General features: G+C 37.5%; 1 protein-coding gene across 4 annotated transcripts in view; it reads right to left on the reverse strand.

Annotated features, from left to right (window-relative positions):
* The window catches only part of TMEM67 (transmembrane protein 67), a 93,348-nt gene that overhangs the window by 40,027 nt on the left and 33,446 nt on the right, over positions 1 to 19,875 (reverse strand). For all 4 annotated transcript variants that reach the window (XR_012514068.1, XR_012514069.1, XM_003938764.3 and 1 more), the window contains 11 exons: positions 19,548 to 19,704; positions 18,582 to 18,705; positions 16,843 to 16,948; positions 13,068 to 13,124; positions 11,584 to 11,682; positions 9,397 to 9,495; positions 8,942 to 9,028; positions 7,391 to 7,490; positions 7,159 to 7,298; positions 4,525 to 4,665; positions 291 to 371 (listed from right to left, as the gene is read on the reverse strand). Coding sequence is in view for 2 of the 4 variants with exons in the window: in XM_003938764.3 (XP_003938813.1) it covers positions 291 to 371; positions 4,525 to 4,665; positions 7,159 to 7,298; positions 7,391 to 7,490; positions 8,942 to 9,028; positions 9,397 to 9,495; positions 11,584 to 11,682; positions 13,068 to 13,124; positions 16,843 to 16,948; positions 18,582 to 18,705; positions 19,548 to 19,704 (1,191 nt within the window). In the remaining 2 variants the exon portion in view is untranslated. The remainder of the gene's footprint in view (positions 1 to 290; positions 372 to 4,524; positions 4,666 to 7,158; positions 7,299 to 7,390; positions 7,491 to 8,941; positions 9,029 to 9,396; positions 9,496 to 11,583; positions 11,683 to 13,067; positions 13,125 to 16,842; positions 16,949 to 18,581; positions 18,706 to 19,547; positions 19,705 to 19,875) is intronic.

The raw sequence follows: 19,875 nt of genomic DNA on the forward strand, positions 1-19,875 counted from the left end.
TGAGAATTGCTTGAACCTGGGAGCCAGAGGTTGCAGTGAGCCAAAATGGTGCCACTGCACTCCAGCCTGGATGACAGAGCAAGACTGTTTTAAAAAAAAAAAAAAAGATGAAAAAACTAAGGCAGTATTAACTTGTAGCTCACTGTCATTATCTCTGGAATTAACAACCAGTAGAAAATTGGACCAAAAATTCAATCATACCAAATCACTTTTAAAGCCTCTTTTAACAAACTCATGACCTTTAAACAGGGAAAATTAACAGTTGCAAGACGAAGTCAGAAAATACTTACATTACTCATAGAGCATAAATCAACGAACTGTCGAATTTTATCTTCTATAAATCTCTCATAAAAGACAGCAAAGAACACGATCTGAAACATTAAGCCAAGTTTATGCTTATTAGCTTTTAGGATTTTAATTTTCTTTTACAGTCACAGTGTAATATCTCAAGAAAAAAAAAGGTTTCAATCAAGAGCACAGTGGCCTTTAACAATTCCTAAGGGATAAAATCCTACTTTTCATTTCTGACTCTTCTGTCAAAGGGAGGAGGATTTTAGAATTGTGTTGAGTCATTGAGGGAGCCTATTTTGAGTTCTGAAAACTTTTCTGTGTCATTAAAACAAGCTATGACAAACATGTGGGAAGAAAGAAAAAGTCTTTAACTCCTCTATTTAAAGTTGTCCCCACTGTCCCCCGTTCCTACCCTCCACTCCCCTCTTTTCTATTTACTCTCTAGCTCATGTCCCTGCTGATCCTCTTCACAGCACTTGGCACAATCTGTCATTTTTTCCTGTAAAAACACATCCATGAGCTCCAGTATATAAGACATACTCAAATATGTGAATGAATAGATAAATGAATCTACAGCAGCTGAATGCTAAGAAGGGTTTCCTACATACTCTCTCGATATATTATAAATCTCTTTAAAGGATGTGAAAAACAGCAATGTTCAAGGTTTAAAAAATAAAAGATACCACTTAAAAGCTGAAGAGGCTGGGTTTAAGGAAATAAAAGGAGTGAACAATGAAGCCTGGCATTATTAGAATGAAGAAGAGTTTAGACAAATTTATTTATTTAATCATTCATTTATTTTATTTTATTATTTTTTGAGACAGGGTCTCACTCTGTCACCCAGGCTGGAGTACAGTGTTGTGATTTTGGCTCACTGCAACCTCTGCCTCCCAGGTTCAAGCGATTCTCCTGCTTCAGCCTCCCAAGTAGCTGGGATTACAGGCATGCACTACGACACCCAGCTAATTTTTGTATTTTTAGTAGAGATGAGGTTTCACCATGTTGGTCAGGATGGTCTCGATCACCTGACTTCATGATCTGCCCACCTTGGCTTCCGAAAGTCCTGAGATTACAGGCATAAGCCACTGCGTCTGACCTAACAAATTTATAAAACTGTAATAGGTTGTTAAAGGAACCCTTAAGGATTCTTGATAAACATGTAAACACTGATCATTTTAGATTACAATGGGGAGAAATGCTTTATTATGCAGCTGATGGAAAAGTGAGAGGCAAAGAATGAAGCTGGCTGGTGGTGTCTGAGATTGCTAGGTGCTGTCCCAACAATCCTTTCTCCTTAGTAACAGATCCCTTCCTCAAGCAGTATATACTACTGCCCAGCTGAAAGATTCTAGTGCAGCTAGGTGTGGCCATGCAATTAAGTTCTAGCCAAGAAGATGTTAAAAGGTACTTCTGAAAAGGCTCTTAAAGAGAAGGTGAGCTCACCCACCCTAATTCCCTCCTGTAACTCATTGGCTATTATGGACTATGAAGGGACTGTGGAGATGGAAGTCCCTTGTGGCCAGGCAGAAGGACAGGCTTTGGGGTCCTGACAGTATCACTAAGCCACCATTCCATTCCAGCCCTGTACTTTCGACCTCTGTTCTTCTTTTTCATGGGAAAGACAAGGTTCTCTTTGATTTCAGCCATTCTTACTTTGCTTTTGGTTGTGTTATATTGAAACAAACATGAAAAGCTTCAGATGATATTGCTTTAGACTCTACATCTAGACAAATCTGATATACTCACAGAATATATTGGTATATTGCACAAAATATTTCCTTATTATTACATTGATAATAAACATCAAACCCTATACTCTTTTGATTCTATTTTGTTTCAAATTCTAATATGTTTGTCTTCCTTTCTGGTTGTCAGCTATCTTTCACTAATTCTATCTCTGTGGTTTCAAGTTTGAATAAATATCATCAATTTAAAATAAGTATACATTTAAAAAGTTAATCCTGCCTGGCGCAGCAGCGCATGCCTGTAGTCCCAGCTACTTGGGAGGCTAAGTTCGGTATCAATATGGTGACCTCCTGGGAGCGGGGGACCACCAGGTTGCCTAAGGAGGGGTGAACCTGCCCAGATTGGAAACAGAGCAGGTCAAAACTCTGGTGCTGATCAGTAGTGGGACTGTGCCTGTGAATAGCCACTGCACTCCAGTCTGGGCAACGCAGTGGGACCCCATCTCTAAAAAAAAAATAAATAAATAAAAATTTAAAAATTAAAAAAAAAAAGTTAATCCTCAGATTACTGAATACTACCAACTGGACCTAATTCTCTAAGAATAAGCTCTCTTAAAAATATTTCAATCCCAAAAGATCAGCTGGGCATGGTGGCTCACACCTGTAATCTGGCACTTTGGGAGGCCAAAGTGGGAGGAGAACTTGAGTCCAGGAGTTTGAGACCAGCCTGGCCAACATGGTGAAACCCGTCTCTACTAAAAATATAAAAAGTAGCTGGGTGTGGTGGTGGGTACCTGTAATCTCAGCTTCTCAGGAGGCTGAGGCAGGAGAATCGCTTAAACTTGGGAGGCAGATGCTGCAGTGACCCAAGATGGTGCCATTGCACTCCAGCCTGTGAGACAAGTGAAACTCTGTCTCAACAACAAAAAAACTGCTGGGTGTGGTGGCATGTACCTGTAGTCACAGCTACTCAGAAGGCTGAGGCAGAAGGATTGCTTGAACTTGGGAGGTTGAAGCTGCAGTGAGCTATGATGGCACCACTGCAGTCCAGAATGGGAGACAGGGGAAGACTGTCTCTAAAAAAAAAAAACAAAAAACCAACCAAACAAAAATCTCCACAGATCCTTAAAAATAGGCTATTTTAGGTAGATAGCTAGTAGCCAGCTATAGGAAGTTAAAACTGGTTTCTCTGGAGGTCCTATCTTCAAGTGCTGATTATAAAAGTTAAGGAAATTTTTAAGCAAACAAGAGTCTTTCTGTTTATGAGTATCTGAAAGTTAGATACTTGCTGCTGCTTCTTTCTTTTTCTTTTCTTCCTTTCCTCTTTTTTTTCTTTATAGCCTCTGCTAGATCCATGGGACCTGAGGCTAAAAAGACTTATTTTTAGTTTTGATCATTTCAATAAATATTTCAAGAAAAACTCCCCAAGGGGTATGAGCAATTTGAGTGAGATTCATGATATGTAAATAAATGTAAACAATAAGTTATGTTTCAAAAGAAAAGAATATATTTAGGGTAGCTTATCTGTCCCTGTATTTACATATAAGCTAAACAAGGAGTCTGTCCTATGACTATAAAGCTGCAGACTCTCAAAGGCACTTCAGAGCCTCACTATCAACAAGAACGTGAACTCTGAAATCAGGCTGCCTGAGTTTAAATTCCAGTTCTGCCAGTTACAAGTTGCATGACTTTAGGCAATTTTTTAGCCTTCCTGTGTCTCAGTTTCCTCATCTATAAAATAAGCATAACAACAGAGCCTATCTCTGAGGGCTATTATAAATATTAAAACATTATTAGGTATAATGCAATTACAATTGTCCTTTAGTATGCTGGGATTGATTCCAGAACCCCCAAGTACACTAAAATACACCCATACTCAAGTCCTACAGTCAGTCCTGCTAGAACTCATGTATACAGAAAGTCAACCCTCTATAGGTGCAGAATTTGCATTCTGTGAACACTGTATTTTCTATTTTCAGTGAGTTCAGTCAAACAGTTCAAGCCCATGTTGTTCAAGGACCAACAGTAATTATTCTTGATCTTAGCTTAAAGGCCAAGAAACAATGGATCAACTGTGACTACTTAATACAGTGCCTAATACAACATAAGAACTGACTACTGGTTGAGTGCAATAGCTCACACCTGTAATCCCAGCCCTTTGAGAGGGCAAGGAGGGTGGATCACCTGAGGTCAGGAGTTCAAGACCAGCCTGGCCAACATGGTGAAACCTCATCTCTACTAAAAATAAAAAAAAAAAATGGCTGGGTGTGGTGGTGGGCACCTGTAGTCTCAGCTACTCAGGAGGCTGAGGCAGGAGAATTGCTTGAACGTGGGAGGCAGAGGCTGCAGCGACCCAAGATCATGCCATTGCATTCCAGCCTGGGTGAAACTGTTTCAGAAAAAAAAAAAAGAACTGACTATTAGCTATTGTTCTTGTCACCTTCTTTCTGCTACAGAAATCAGGATGTGGTCAATACTTGATAATAACCAGTAAGTAGGCAGAGTTAATAGAGAAGCAATGTTACTTAGAAGTATAATCTGTTATTACCTGTATAATTCCAATGGCTAGCCAAAGAGCAGCAGACACTGCATATCTCAAAATGCGGCTGTAAGGAGCTATGTAGCTAGGCGGGCTTCTAGAAAGACTAGAAGATGAGTCCATTAATGCTAAGTTCTTGAATCCCACAACCTGGAGTAAAAAGAAAAAATAATAATTTATATACATATGGACAAAGAAAAGCACTCTAGACTGAAAATGGAAAACTCCCTGCTGCTCACCTTGAAAGACTAAAATATCCAAGTTTGTATAAACAGTAGGAGACCCAGATAAAAATAATTATTATTCACTATTTTAACTACGAAGTATTGGCCAGGCGTGGTGGCTCACGTCTGTAATCCTAGCATTTTGGGAGGTTGAGATGGGTGGATCACCTGAGGTCTGGAGTTCAAGACCAGATGGGCCATCATGGTGAAACCCCATCTTTAAAAAAATAAAATAAAATAAAATGAATAAATTAAAAAAAAAAACTACGAAGTATTTATCATACAATATTTAGTTCATTTGGTATTCTTCTCAATATAACTAAGGGCCAAATATAAAACCTTATTGTCACACACACTGACAAAACTAAAAATTTAGTTAAAAGGATAAAATTTTCATCAGTAAACTACCAATGTGTGAAATCAACAATTAGTATTTCATGAGTATTTAACATGTGCCAGGCACTATACTAAACATTTTTATACTTTAAAACAGTATATTACAAAACGTCTTCTAAAGGACATAAGTTCTTTGAAAAAGGAATCCATGTTTAAATACATTTGGTCCATCTATTGCACTCACCACCATGCCTCCCACCTTGTCTATAGAATAAAGGCTCTGAGAAGTTTTACAGTAAAAAGTGGCTACATGATTATATTGAATCCAATATTTTCCAAACTTACTTGACTATAAAACATTTTCATGTAAGACCTTTTAAAGCTGAGGAAACACTCTTACACACACACACACACACACACGCACACACACACACACAAACTTTAGTACAAAAAAAAGAAGTATGTGAGGTAACAGATAAACTAGCTTAATTTAGCCATTCCACAATTAATACGTGTGTCAAAACACTGTGTTGTAAACTATGAACATATATAATTTTTATCTATCTACTTAAGAAAAAACAAAAGAAAAAAAGAAAGAAAAAAACAAAATACTACTTCAAGTGAATTTTGCAAGTATTGCTTATATCATTTAAAAGCCCTAGGGACACAAACGTTCTTCTACTAGTTTCTAAAAAGGAAAGGGAAAAGAGAATGAAAAGAAAGAAGAAAAAAAAGGGAAGGCTAACAGACAGACCTGAAAGTTAATAATGTATATTCAACCTTAATTAAGCAGATAATTCCTGAGAAAACCTATTCCTATATAAAGAGTTTCCATGTCCAGTCTCATACTCAGTACTGAATACTTCCTTTAATAATTCGAACCAAATCCATGAAATAACTGCAAATATATCATAAATATGTTGTCTTGTTCAGTCGTAGCCCCAGCTCTTAGCACAGAACATAGTCTATAGCAAGTGTTCAATAAAAATTCGTTGAAAAATATCAACCTTACAAACACACTTTGTTTTTGTCTCACTCTGTTGCCCAGGCTGGAGTGCAATGGTGCGACCTCGGCTCACTGCAACCTCCACCTCCCAGGTTCAAGCGATTCTCCTGCCTCAGCTTCCCGAGTAGCTGGGATTACAGGCATGTGCCACCATGCACAGCTAGTTTTTTTTTTTTTTTAAGTTGAGAAGGGGTTTCACCATGGTAGTCAGGATGGTCTTGATCTCTTAACCTCATGATCCGCTCACCTCAGCCTCCCAAAGTGCTGAGATTATAGGCGTGAGCCACAGCACCCGGCCTATCATAGTGATTCTAATGCAGGGAAGAATATGGATCATGGGGTAGGGAGGTTTTTCAAAATGCAGATACCTAGGGTTACCTCAAAGTTACCATATCAGACATAGTCTCTAAGGGTGAGCCTGAGCATAGGTATTTTACAAAAGCTCCTCAAGGGATTCTGATACAAACCATTGGTTTTAAAGTTACTCCTTTCACCTAGAGCAGTCAAACAAGAGTATCATAGAATGGTGTTTGCCAGAAGTTAGGGAATTGGTACAGAGTTGTTTAAGAGGCACAGAGTTTCAGTTTTGTGAGATGAAGAGTTCTAGAGATGAATGGTGGTGATGATTTTGCATGACAATGTGAATGTACTTAACACTATTAAACTCTACAGCAGGCATCCCCAAACTACGGCCCGCATGCAGCCCCCTGAGGCCATTTATCCAGCCCCCCCCCCTCCCCCGACCACCCTCCCCTCCCCGCCACACTTCCGGAAGGGGCACCTCTTTCATTGGTTGTAAGTGAGAGGAGCACAGTATGTGGCGGCCCTCCAACGGTCTGAGGGACAGTGAACTGGCCCCCTGTGTAAAAAGTCTGGGGACACCTGCTCTACACTTAAAAATACTTACGTAATTTATTTTACAATAATTTTTTTTGATGTCGCTTCTTTTTAATGGCTTCACAACAATCTTTCAACCTTTAGAAAAATCTTCCACTGTCATGAAAACTTAGTTGGAATTATATTCGTTTAATATTTCTAAAGTACATGTAAGTTTGATACAATCACATCAGTTTATACCTCCAAAAAGAAGAGGACAATAAATACTTGAAAGAGCGAATTAATTTTTCTCACAGTCTGAATTTCATTCCATTCATTTGCTACAAAATATGTTCTCCATATGCTTACAGGAACAGTGGCACTTCGTACACCACCCTCACCTGGTCAGGGAAATAAAATGAGTAAGAGTTTTACCTTCTTTGCTCTGCAAGGGTAGCAAAAGAATTTTGGTACAAATGTTTATTTCAGTTACCTTCAACAGCTTTAAGAACCTTTCCTTTAGGTCGCTCCCAATCAATAAAGAATATATCTATTGTAATCTGGGATATGAGCTTATGCAAAAATTGTAGTGCCTGAGAATGACATATAATAAAACACCTAAGAAAGTATCAGCATTAAGCCTGCTTATGAAACCAATATTGATTCTTTAAGAAACATATTGTTATTACAAGAACATAAACTTTTGTGAGTGAATTCACATAAAGTTATAATACCACTAGGGGATCATTAGAAGCTCATCAGATAACCTGGAATCACCATATTTACAAAATTTTCATATATATATTAATTTACCTTCCCTTTTTAATTTTTTTTAAATAGAGACAGGGTCCCACTATGTTGCCCAGGCTGCAGTGCAGTGGCTATTCACAGGCACGATCCCACTACTGATCAGCATGGGAGTTTTGACCTGCTCTGTTTCCGAACTGGGCCAGTTCACCCCTTCTTAGGTAACCTGGTGGTCCCCTGATCCCAGGAGGTCACCATATTGATGCCGAACTTAGTGTGGACACCCGATCAGCATAGCACACTACAGCCCAGAACTCCTGGACTCAAGAGATCCTCCAGCCTCAGTCTCCCGAATAGCTGGGACTACAGGCACGCACCACTGTGCCCGGCTCTTTTTATTTCTTTCTTTAAAACAGAAATATGAAAGGAGGAGACATTTTACCTCTTCCACACATAGGAGTTGTATAATTGACTCCTACCCAAAGATTCTAGAAACACACTTTGTTTTATAGATCAGTTGACTTCTTTATAAGTAAAGATATTTTCAACTATAGTTTTTCCTAAAGTTTTTGAATGCTTTTTTTTTTATTTCTGCTATTAAGATTTCTGATTTTTAAAGAATGTGTTGTTGAAACACATCTTCCTCATCTACAGAAGCAGTATGTTTAAACCGAGGCATTCCTTCTAGTTGCTGCATTATTGATCAAATGAAGGATAAAAATCTAAGTATGGGATACTTGACTTAGATACGCTCCCAGTCAGTGGAAAAAGCAGACACTAAATACTCACAGTACAATGGGATAAGGACTACCAAAAGGCATATAAAGAGCTTTACCTACATTGATGGAGAACACTGAATTGGGGACGTGGGGGCCATAGGAAGAAAGGAGCAAAGGAATATGGAGACAGACAAAACAATTTTTAAGATCTCAATATTTTACCCAGAGTGGTACCTTTTACCCTTGATTAATGAAGACAAAATTCATGCCTGAAGACATGTTGTCCCATTGTGAATGTATCATCAGACATTAAAGAAAGTTATATACTAAAATATCATTTTATCAAATTAGTCATAACTCATACTAACCCAAATAGATTTATGGCTTCTTTGAAAAAAATATTTAAGGCAGATTTTCAGACTGAGTATCTACTATAAATAAAAGTAAATTAACCACATAAAATGATGAAGGCTTTCTTTCAAAACCAAAGTGAATTTCACACCAAAGATTTTGAAAGCATTTTAATTTTAAAGACTTACTAGTTCATTAGCAGACCTTTTAAATTTGGTAAAACTTACCTTCAGAGCAAAGGCACATCCAACATAAGTGACAAAACGTTCTTCCTGAACTGGCATTGGGAGCAAAACAGAGACAGACTTCTGTGCCTATAATAAAAATTACTTGATCAAATATAATCACACAAAGTTTTTGTTGTTTTGTTGTTGTTGTTTTTTGGAGAGGAGGGTCTCAGTATGTTGCCCGGGCTGGACTTGATTCTGGACTCACAGGATCCTCCCAGCCAAGTCTCCCAATTGAACAAGGTTTTTACTAAGCACAAATGATAAACCAAAGAAAGCATAAAAGAGGAAGATAGTGATGTAATTGATAAGCTCGGCACACTCAAGGAGTGGGGAGTTGGGGAGTTGTCTTAATACTATTGATCAAAAATTCTCCCAAATAGAAATAGTTCCTTAAGAAGAAAGCTTTTCAATTATTCAGACTACAGTTGGGGTAAATTCAGAAACTCACTCACTTTGAAGAAAATAAGCCAATAAAGACCGGTTCCCACTGTGATGATAAAGAAAACATTGGCCAGATCACCAGCATAGTACACCAAGAATTTCATAACTGTCTGCAATTAAAAAAAAAATATTACAGCTGTTTAAGACTCAATATATATATATACCACCTTTAGTAACACTACCACGTTTATACATCATCCACTCCATTTCTGAAGCCTTGTTTCACATATCCACATATGATCAAGCTACAAAGACCACCTGCATCCTCCTCCTTGCTACCTTTTTGTTCCTTATCTTTCTGTCCATTCCTGGTAGCCTCTTTTTTCAACTCTTCTCATCTTTCACTATCTAAGAAAGTTGAACTGCTTCCTAGTTTTCTGTTAGTTGAGAATCCTCCACTCTAATCTCTCCTCCACACTACCACCAGAGTTAGTTTTCTAAAATGTAAATTGGGTTGTGTCACTCCTCATGTTAAAAATGAACAACTCCTCACTGCAGTATAAATTCCTGATCCACAAGGTCTTTCACAGTATGGGCCAAAATTAACTTTTCATCCTCATCTGCCAGTTCCAGCTGTGTGGTCAATGATTAAACACTCCATTTCATCTTGAATACTTTGTAGAAAATGGGCACTGTTTTACCAAATACTCTTCCTCTCTCTGGCAAGCTCTCATGATCTCCGAGAGCACAGACTATGGCTGTCTTCACTCACTATCACATCCTCCAGCACCTGGTGGAGTGCCAGAGACTTAGACAGTAGAGCCTCAGTGACTACTGTGGAATGAATAGATAATCCCACTTAAAGTTCACTTCTCTGGAAAGCCTTTCTGGACTATCTATCACAAGTAGCAAATCAAGTCCCCCTGCCAATTCCTTAGCTCACTGGCTTTGGAATCAGAAAGATACTTTGGTTAAAGTTACCATGTAGCCTTTCTCATGTTCTTCGTCAACAAAATGGAAATATCTATTACTGAGTTGTAGTAAAAATCAAGTGAGTAGAAAATTTAACCTTTACCTCTATTTCATGTGTAAAATATGAATAATAATAATAATAATAATATCTAACTTCAAAGAGCTATTTTGATTAAGTTATATCATATACATAAAGCTTTATACATAAATTATATACATAAAGCTTTAAAAAGTACCCAGTACATGGTAAATATTTTTTAAATGTTTGATAAAAATAAAAGGTTAAACATGAAGTGAAAGTATAAAGTTAACAGAATAAAATGTGTACTATCTTTGTGATCTTGACATAGGGAAGGTTTTCCTAAACAAGATCCTAAAAACACATACCATAACATGAAAATATATTCAGATATGATGATATCAAAACTAAAAGTTTCTGGCCAGGTGCAGAGGCTCATGCCTGTAATCCCAGCACTCTGGGAGACCGAGGCAGTCAGATCACGAGGTCAGCAGGTCGAGACCAGCCTGACCAACATGGTGAAACCCTGTCTCTACTAAAAATACATAAATTAGCCAGGTGTGGTGGCAAGCACCTGTAATCCCAGCTACTCAGGAGGCTGAGGCAGGAGAATCACTTGAACCTGGGAGGCGGAGGTTGCAGTGAATCAAGATCGTGCCACTGCAGTACAACCTGGGCGACAGAGTGAGCCTCTGTCGCAAAAAAACAAAAACAAGAACAACACAAAACAACAAAAAAAATCTGAGCATTTCTGTTAAACAAAGGACCACATGGATAAAAATAACAGATGGGTCACATATTTCAACATCAGAAACTAAAAAATTGTTATTAGTTAGAAAATACAAAAAAATCCTTCAAATAAACAAGAAAAACTGGAAACATAATAGAGAAATGGGTAAGGGATAAGGCAGTTCACAGGAGGAGAAAGCCAAACTATTAAAATGTATATGAAGAGTAATCAGAGAAATAAAAATGAAATCAACAATGACATACTACTATATGCCACAAGATTGGCAAAAAATGGAAAGGGTGGAAAAATATCAAGTGTTGCCAAGCATGTGCAGAAATAAGAAGAGCACCACAGGTAGGAATATAGACTAACACACAGTATGATGGAAGAACATGAGGTATGCATATACCACATGACCCAGCAATACTTATCCTAATTACATGCCCCAGAAAAATATATCCTCTAGCTGTGTCTTATGAGAAGGATTCAGAATAGTCAAAAGATTAAAATATTCTTTAAAAACTCCTGAGATTATACCTGTAAATCAATCATGGGACTCCCAATGCGCCTCTTCCATCCTGCTGTCTTCAAAAGAGATGCTAAAACAGCTAGCCCACCCAACACACCCAAAGCAATCTAGAAAACAAAAGAACAATATAGAATTTATGTAATTTCTCTCATCAGTGTTCAAAAACACTGTGAACAGAAAGAAGTGCTCAAAAAACCCGTGGGGGAGGGACATGTTGAAAGGACACAGGAGTCAAGGTGCTGAAACTTCTAATGGACAAATCTGGGACAATTTGAACAAGAAAATAAACCATAATATAATTACTAGAACAAAATAAATATGAGTTCACACTGATTTAAAATTAAATAATTGAATAAATAATGTGAGCAAAGGGAGCGTTTCTCCTCACAGTAAATTTCCAAATTAAAAAAATTAAAAAGTAATTAGGGAAACAGAAAATCACCATTAGGTAAGTATCACAGTGAAACTTTCTGCAGGTAAAAATCACCAATGGATGCTATTTAATAAAATTAGAGGGCAAAAAAACAATAAGAAGCAGGATGTTTGTATAATTTCAAAGATTCTCCCCCATGAGATCTATTTATCTATCTATCTATCTATCTATCTTATTTATTTGAGACAGAGTTTCACTCTTGTTGCCCAAACTGAAATGCAATGACCTTGGCTCACTGCAACCTCCACCTCTCAGGTTCAAGTGATTCTCCTGCCTTAGGCTCCCGAGTAGCATGGATTACAGGTGCCCACCACCATGCCCTGTTAATTTTTTGTATTTTCAGTAGAGACGTGGTTTCGCCATGTTGGCCAGGCTGGTCTCGAACTCCTGACCTCAGGTGATCCATCTGCCTCAGCTTCCCAAAGTGATGGGATTACAGGCATGAGCCACCATGCCCAGCCAAGATACTTATTAATTACAAATGGAAAAATACGGTGGAGAACTCTGCAGACACCATCTTAGCCATATGATTAAAGTTAACATCACCAGTAAGAAGACATACTGACATCATGCACCTCCTGATATGATGCACTGAGAAGGCGCAGTATCACTTTGGTGGTATCTTTGCCAAAACTATACGAACTCAATTTGATCATGGGAAAATACCAGATAAACCCAAATTGAAGGCCAAAACAATGGACCAGTGCTCTTCAAAAGTGCTAGGGTCATGAAAGACAAAGAAAGACTAAGAATCTGTTACACATTGAAAAACACTAAGGAGATATAACGGCTAAAAGCAATATGTGACTCTAGATTGGGTCCTGAAACAGAAAAAAATTCAATAGTGAAATTCAAATAGTATGTAGATTAGTTAATAGCACTACATCAATATTAATTTCCAGATTATGATCACTGTGCTAAGGTTATGTAAGACGCTAACATTAGGGGAGGCTGGAGGAAGAATATCTGGCAAATTTTGTTCTAGCAACTTTCCTGCACATCAGAAATTATTATTATAAAATATACCGTATCTATTTTAATAGGTTAAAATAAACTTACATCTGTCTGGATATGTGCTTCTCCATGATCCATTTCATATGTGACTGAGAAAGAAACCTGATATTTAAAACAAAACAAACCAGCTATACTGAAATTATATAATACAAACTTACTTTTATTATAAAAATACATTTGTAGCTGGGTTTTATTATAAACACTATAGTTTTTAACTATCAGTATTACTAGAGTTGACCTTTACTTACACGTAAATAGATACGCTTTTGAGAATTATTTGTGCTGCTTTAAATATCTCTTTCATACACATTATAAAGGAGCTCATTAGGAGATAAGTTAAATTCATGCACAAAAGTTTAAGCCAAACTAATCATATTTCATTTTCTGATAGATTTCTGTAACTGAGGAATTTGATTAAGCTTGTACATCAAGAATTTAGCAACTGGATAAACAACCATACCCTCTGCAAATTCATCAAAGGTATGAACAAAATTCTTAAAGATATCATACCTTGAGACAATGAGACAAGAGAAAGAAAAACCTAGTTAAAGGTCAGAGAAGAGGACTGTGACGGGTAGGAGAGGAAGATACCTAAGTCTTACCATGGTCACAGAATATGGAGCTTTAAGAAGGAGGAGGAGGTTGAGTACTGTGTCAAATGTTGTATAAATGTCAACGTAAAAAAATAAAGAGGGGCCAGGCGGGGTGGCTCAAGCCTGTAATCCCAGCACTTTGGGAGGCTAAGGCAGGTGGACCACGAGGTCAAGAGATCGAGACCATCCTGGTCAACATGGTGAAACCCCGTCTCTACTAAAAATACAAAAATTAGCTGTGTGTGGTGGTGCGTGCCTATAATCCCAGCTACTCAGGAGGCAGAGGCAGGAGAATTGCTTGAACCCAGGAGGCGGAGGTTGTGGTGAGCTGAGATCTCACCATTGCACTCCAGCCTGGGTAACAAGAGCGAAACTCCATCTCAAAAAAAAAAAAAAAAGAAAGAAAGAAATAAAGCGACTATATGTGGAAATCATTGCTGACTTTCATGAAAGAGGTTTTCTAAGAAGTAAAACAGCAAGAGCCAGACTGCAAATGATCAAAGAGTAATTGATTGGGAAATGATGGAGAAATAAATGTCAAGCTGGGCAGCTGGCAGAACTGAGTAAAATGTTTATTTGGTTGGTTGGTTGTTTTAGTTTTTTTTTAAGATAAGGCAATTTGAGAGTTGTTATAAGCAAAGGAAAGGGACTTGTAGAGAGGCTGGCTGAACAAAAGACATTAGGGATAAAACAGGTTATTGGAAAAGGTATCGTAAATGAGGTTAGATAGAAGATTAGTTTAGGAAGAGAGGAGGGTACCTTCTTTCTTAGAAAAAGGAACAAGAACCTAATGTAAGGATTTGGATCTGGTAAAAACAAAAAATAAAAGAGAAAGGAACAAGAAATGGGAAGGGCAATGAAACAGAGATTCTGAAATATTAAAGAAGAAATCTTAAGGAATTAGCATTAGATGGTCTTGATGTGGCCAAGACCAGGTAAAGAGCAGAGACATAGCTGGATGTTTACAACTGATATAAAATTTTACAACAGCTGCCATGAGAAAGTAAGAAGTGATGAAAGAAATCTATGTTTTATAATTAGAATAATTTGAGGTAGACTTCATCAATGTAGTTTCATGACTTAACTATTTTTTTCTTTTTCTTTTTTTTTTTTTGAGACAGAGTCCCACTGTGGAGTGCAGTGGTATGATCTTGGTTCACCGCAATCTCTACCTCCCAGGTTCAAGTGACTCTCCTGCCTTAGCCTCCCAAGTAGCCGAGATTATAGATACCCACCACCATGCCCAGCTAATTTTTTTGTTGTTGTATTTTTAGTAGAGACAGAGTTTCACCATGTTGGCCAGGCTAGTCTCTGTAACTCCTGACCTCAACTGATCTGCTTGCCTTGGCCTCATAAAGTGCTGTGATTAAAAACATGAGCCACCATGCCCGGCGGACTCAACGTTTTTCTGTTTGTTATTTTTCAATTTATTAAGGCTTAGTTTATTTTGTGCAAAAACAGTATTTAAAGAAAAGACTTAGAAGGGTTTTACATTAAAATAAGTACATTCTTTTTTTCTTTCTTTCTTTTTTTTTTTTTTGGTACGAAGTTTCGTTCTTGTTGCCTAGGCTGGAGTGCAATGGCACACTCTTGGCTTACTGTAACCTCTACCTCCACAGTTCAAGCGATTCTGCCTCAGACTCTCAAGAAGCTGGGATTACAGACTTCTACCACCATGCCTAGCTAATTTTGTATTTTTAGTAGACATGGGGTTTCATTATGTTGGTCAGGCTGAAAATCAATATATTCTTAATTACCCATAATATCACTCCAGGAAGTTTTAAACCAGGCAGGCTTTTATTGCTACCAAGCATGTTTCTAGATTTTCTTCTCCTCTCATTACAGTGTATACAAGCTCAGTCAATGGAAACTAATTTTAGCACTGGATTAGGTAATACAAATGAGGATGGAAAATCTTTAAAAGTTATACTACATGTTTATTTTTGCTTAATTAAAGTTTGAATACAATAGCACTGGAGTACAAGTACCAGCATAACACAGAGGCCAAAAGCACAGGCTGAACAAACTAGAATATTAAAATTCAGAAGTAAAATAGTAGAAATTCAAAGCTCTTACAGAGTTTGGAGGTAAGAAATGCTTATGCTCCATTTCTCATGTTTTTAGAGAAAGAAGGGAATATCTACTTAATTTCTAGGAGGAAAAAGTATAGAAGAATTACCTCTGGTTGTTTTTTTTTTTTTTAACCTCTATCCCTCTCTCATTTATCCCTCCTCAAAGCAGGGATACTTTATCTGACCGGAGAAGCTGAGAAGAGGAACTGAGTATGCGTGGCTCAACTTCTCTAGGTTAATTCTCTGCAGTGTAGTCTCAGAGGTCTCACTTCCATAAATAGGCCCTCCCAAGCATAAGAGGCCTTCTGTCCTGTGTTAAGTTTAATTTAGTTGGGGAAGTAGCGGAAAACTTATTTGGCTGCAGGTCCAAACTACATCCTCTAGTTCATGTTAGCAATACTAGCTAGAAAGCTGAAAAATATCATCTCTTTCTGCCTGTTGAAGTATGTTTCTATCAAGTGGGTCATAGATTGATGAACACATATACTCCCATTGTAAAGTCTGAGTTCCTGACTTAGTTGGGCAAAGACACAAAATCTTTTTTTTTTTTTGAGACAGAGTCTCACTGTCGCCCAAGCTGAGTGTAGTGGCACGATCTTGACTCACTGCAACCTCTGCCTCCCAGGTTCGAGCGATCCTCCTGCCTCAGACTCCTGAGTAGCTGGGATTACAGGTATTTGCCAGCATGCCTGGCTAATTTTTGTGTTTTAGTAGAGACAGGGTTTCACCATGTTGGTCAGGCTGGTCTTGAAATTCTAACCTCATGATCTGCTTGCTTTGGCCTCCCCAGGCACTGGGATTACAGGCGTTAGCCACCATGCCCGGCCCACAAAATCTTAACAAAAGCAAGGAGGCCAAAAAGAACAGGAGCAGACATTGCACATCACAGCACATGCCAGGATCCCTAACAAGGACACTCAACTGCTGGTGAGACTTCTACTGAAAACCATAATCCATTCTTACTTTTTTATACTCAGGATCCATAAGAACTCACCTCTTACCATTATGAGTAAAAAATAATTAAGACTTGACTATAAGTAGAGAATGGTTTCTTTAGAACTTAAAAAAAAAGACTGTCTTTTGACCCAAATATAAACTAAATCAGTATTATACTGTATCTATACATATAAAGGCACTGATTAGTCAGGAACTCACCTTTACAGACTGGCTGTTGGCATCTTTGATATCAATGTCACTATAGGCAATGGTGATTAAGGGAGGGTAGATATTTCCATTTATTGTGTTGGGTACAAGGCGGATGCTATTTAAAAGAAAATACATTTATAGTAATCAGTATATCCAGGCCCTTTAACATACATTTAACTTACCATTTCTTTTGAATTTAATATGAATTGTCTAATGATCTCAGAACTAACCAGTTAACAAGGACCAAGGAAGGTTACACATAAACTAATTATGACAACACAAGCTACCTTGAGTGGTCAAAACTTAAAATATACCATCTGATTACGTAAGAAAAAACAAACCAAAAATGTACCTACCATCTGAGATAAATTAGAAGCTCAATCTAAGTCCTATGAAGTTTGCAAATGAAATCATTGAAGCGCTATAAATTACCTTTGAGGAATAATCAAAAGTACATGAAGCCTGAAGAAAGGCAGATAAGATCTTGATTTTTATTTATTCTTATTTTTATTATTTTATTTTTTATTTTTATAAGATGGAGTTTCACCATATTGATCAGGCTGGTCTCAAACTCCTGACCTCAGGTGATCCACCCACCTCAGCCTCCCAAAGTGCTGGGATTACAGGCGTGAGCCACCGCGCCCAGCTAAGATCTTGATTTTCAAAAGAGAAAAATGAATTCTTAACAAAATAACATGTGATAAGCCAGGTGCAGTGGCTTATGCCTATAATCTCAGTGCTTTGGGAGACCAAGGTGGGAAGACTGCTTAAGCCCAGGAGTTCAAGTCCAGTGTGGGCAACAGAGCAGGACTCTGTCTCAAGATAAACAAATGTTTAAAATTTAAAAAAAAGTATGAGCTATAATATGGTTATGGCACAAAGTGAGGTTCATTTTACCAAATTCAATGTATTAGTACTGTATAGTTCGTGAATTCAAAAAGGAAAGTGCCAATCACTAGGGGCCAGCATGGTCTCATCAAGAACACATCAAGTCTGACTACGTTCATTTTCATTTTTACTAGGGATACCATATTAGCAGATTGAAGAAATGCTGAAAACATAGTACATTTGGATGTCAGCATGATATATAACAAAGTTTCTGCACTGTTTATCTCATAAGATTATGAAAATCAAAATGAAATTACTGAAATAAAAGTATACTGAAGTACTTCAAAGTACCAAACTACTGAGAGATGATGGTGTTGATTTTCATCACTGTATTCAAGGTGCACATCCTAAAACATTAGGGTAGGAAAGTCACTAAGGTTTTAGAGATCTCACACTGGAAAAGACAGAAAAATATAAGTGGTATGATACTCTCCTAAGGTAGGATCATAGGTTATCCTAGGAAGAAGGAGGTGTTGATAATTAATCTGGGTAAACCTAGAACAAACGCCACTGAAACAAATGAGGAAAGCGGAGTCCTAAAAATTAACAACCATCTGGCAGGTTCTTTCTAAAACATCAGTTTCTGCTCACTGGTATTTCTTAGCTATTTGCAATGCATTCTAATTCAGCAGGTCTACATGGGACCTAGAATGTGAATTTTACCTAACTCCTCACATTCCTCTGTTACAGTTTTCCCCTTGGCTATTCACTTTTACTGGTCTATGCCAATCTACACGTATACCTAAAATAACCTGACCAATTGTTCCAATTAAGTTGTCCTTAATGTTTTCATCTACTACTGACTGGCAAACACTTCCATTATGACATTTTCCCATAAATATCGTTAGACATTTGTTTACCTCAGTGATATTTGGGTAGCAACTCGAATTACTCTTGGCTGACTTCCTAAGTCATTTTCTCGTCCACTTACTGCATCCACTAAGAAAATGCGCCGAGTTAGGAGCCACTTGCCAGAGTTGCTGTCTTTTATTATAAAAAGAAAAAAGTTTATTGAACAAATTTAAAACAGAAAATTATTGTTTTAGATAGGAGGGCTGCAAGAAGCTATTGGATAAGAAACACCTGACAATGGCCTTCTCTAACTCATGTGGATGTCTTCTTTTGTTTTTTTTTAAGATAGGGTCTCACTTTGTTGACCAGGCTATAGTGCAGTGACATGATCATTGGCTCACTGCATTCTCGACCTCCTGGCCTCAAGTGATCCTCCCAACTCAGCCTCCAGAGTAGCTGGGACTGCAAACAGGTGCCACCACACGAAGCTATTTTTTTTTTAGCAACAGGTTTTCATTATGTTGCCTAGGTTGGTTTTGAACTCCTAGGCTCAAGCAATTTTCCTGCCTTGGCCTCCCAAAGTAATGGGATTATAGGTGTGAGCTACCACATCTTGGACTTGAATGTCTTCTGATTGTTTAAACTTTTCATAAATTTGGAAGGCTTTTCCCTTCAAATTACCTGAAAAAGCAGGATTTTATAACACGAATAACAACAAAAGAAACTAATTTGTCCAAAAAAGCATATTCAGGACAGCTTGAAGAAAAAGTCCCAATTTACGGTTCTACTAATATTTCTCAGGATATACCCTTAGCAACACTATAATTTCTTAACAATATGTCTGGCGATAAAATTAGTAAGAATTTCTAAATCCACCAGCAATTTATTGTTTTATTTTTTGGCATGCTGTATGGAACCATATAAGAGAGAATTCATGACCTTTCCTACAATCAGTGGTTTATTAAATTATCACGTGGGTTAACTTATTTCTTGATTTCCGCTCAGGAAAAGAGTGGTATGTATGGATGTCTTACCTTGGTTCACAAACATCTTATTGTGCTGAAGATTTAGGTTTAACACAGGCACAGCCAAAATATATTGATGTTGATTTTCATCAGCATACTCAAGGTACACATCATAAAATATAGGAGTGGGAAAGTCAGTTAAGATCTTAGAGATAGGAATCTCACACTGAAAAGTAAAATTAGAAATAAAAGCATATAAAACAGCAACTTAAAGTAATAAAAAGTAAAATAAAAAGATAAAAGATCACAATTGAAAATTAGCAAGCACATTTATCTTCAGAGTATTTTTCTAGTTTTGCAAAGTATCTTTATGCTACTTTGTCTATATGCATTTCTA

The sequence above is a fragment of the Saimiri boliviensis genome, chromosome 15, assembly GCF_048565385.1.
Source record: "Saimiri boliviensis isolate mSaiBol1 chromosome 15, mSaiBol1.pri, whole genome shotgun sequence".
Taxonomy (NCBI): Eukaryota; Metazoa; Chordata; class Mammalia; order Primates; family Cebidae; genus Saimiri; species Saimiri boliviensis.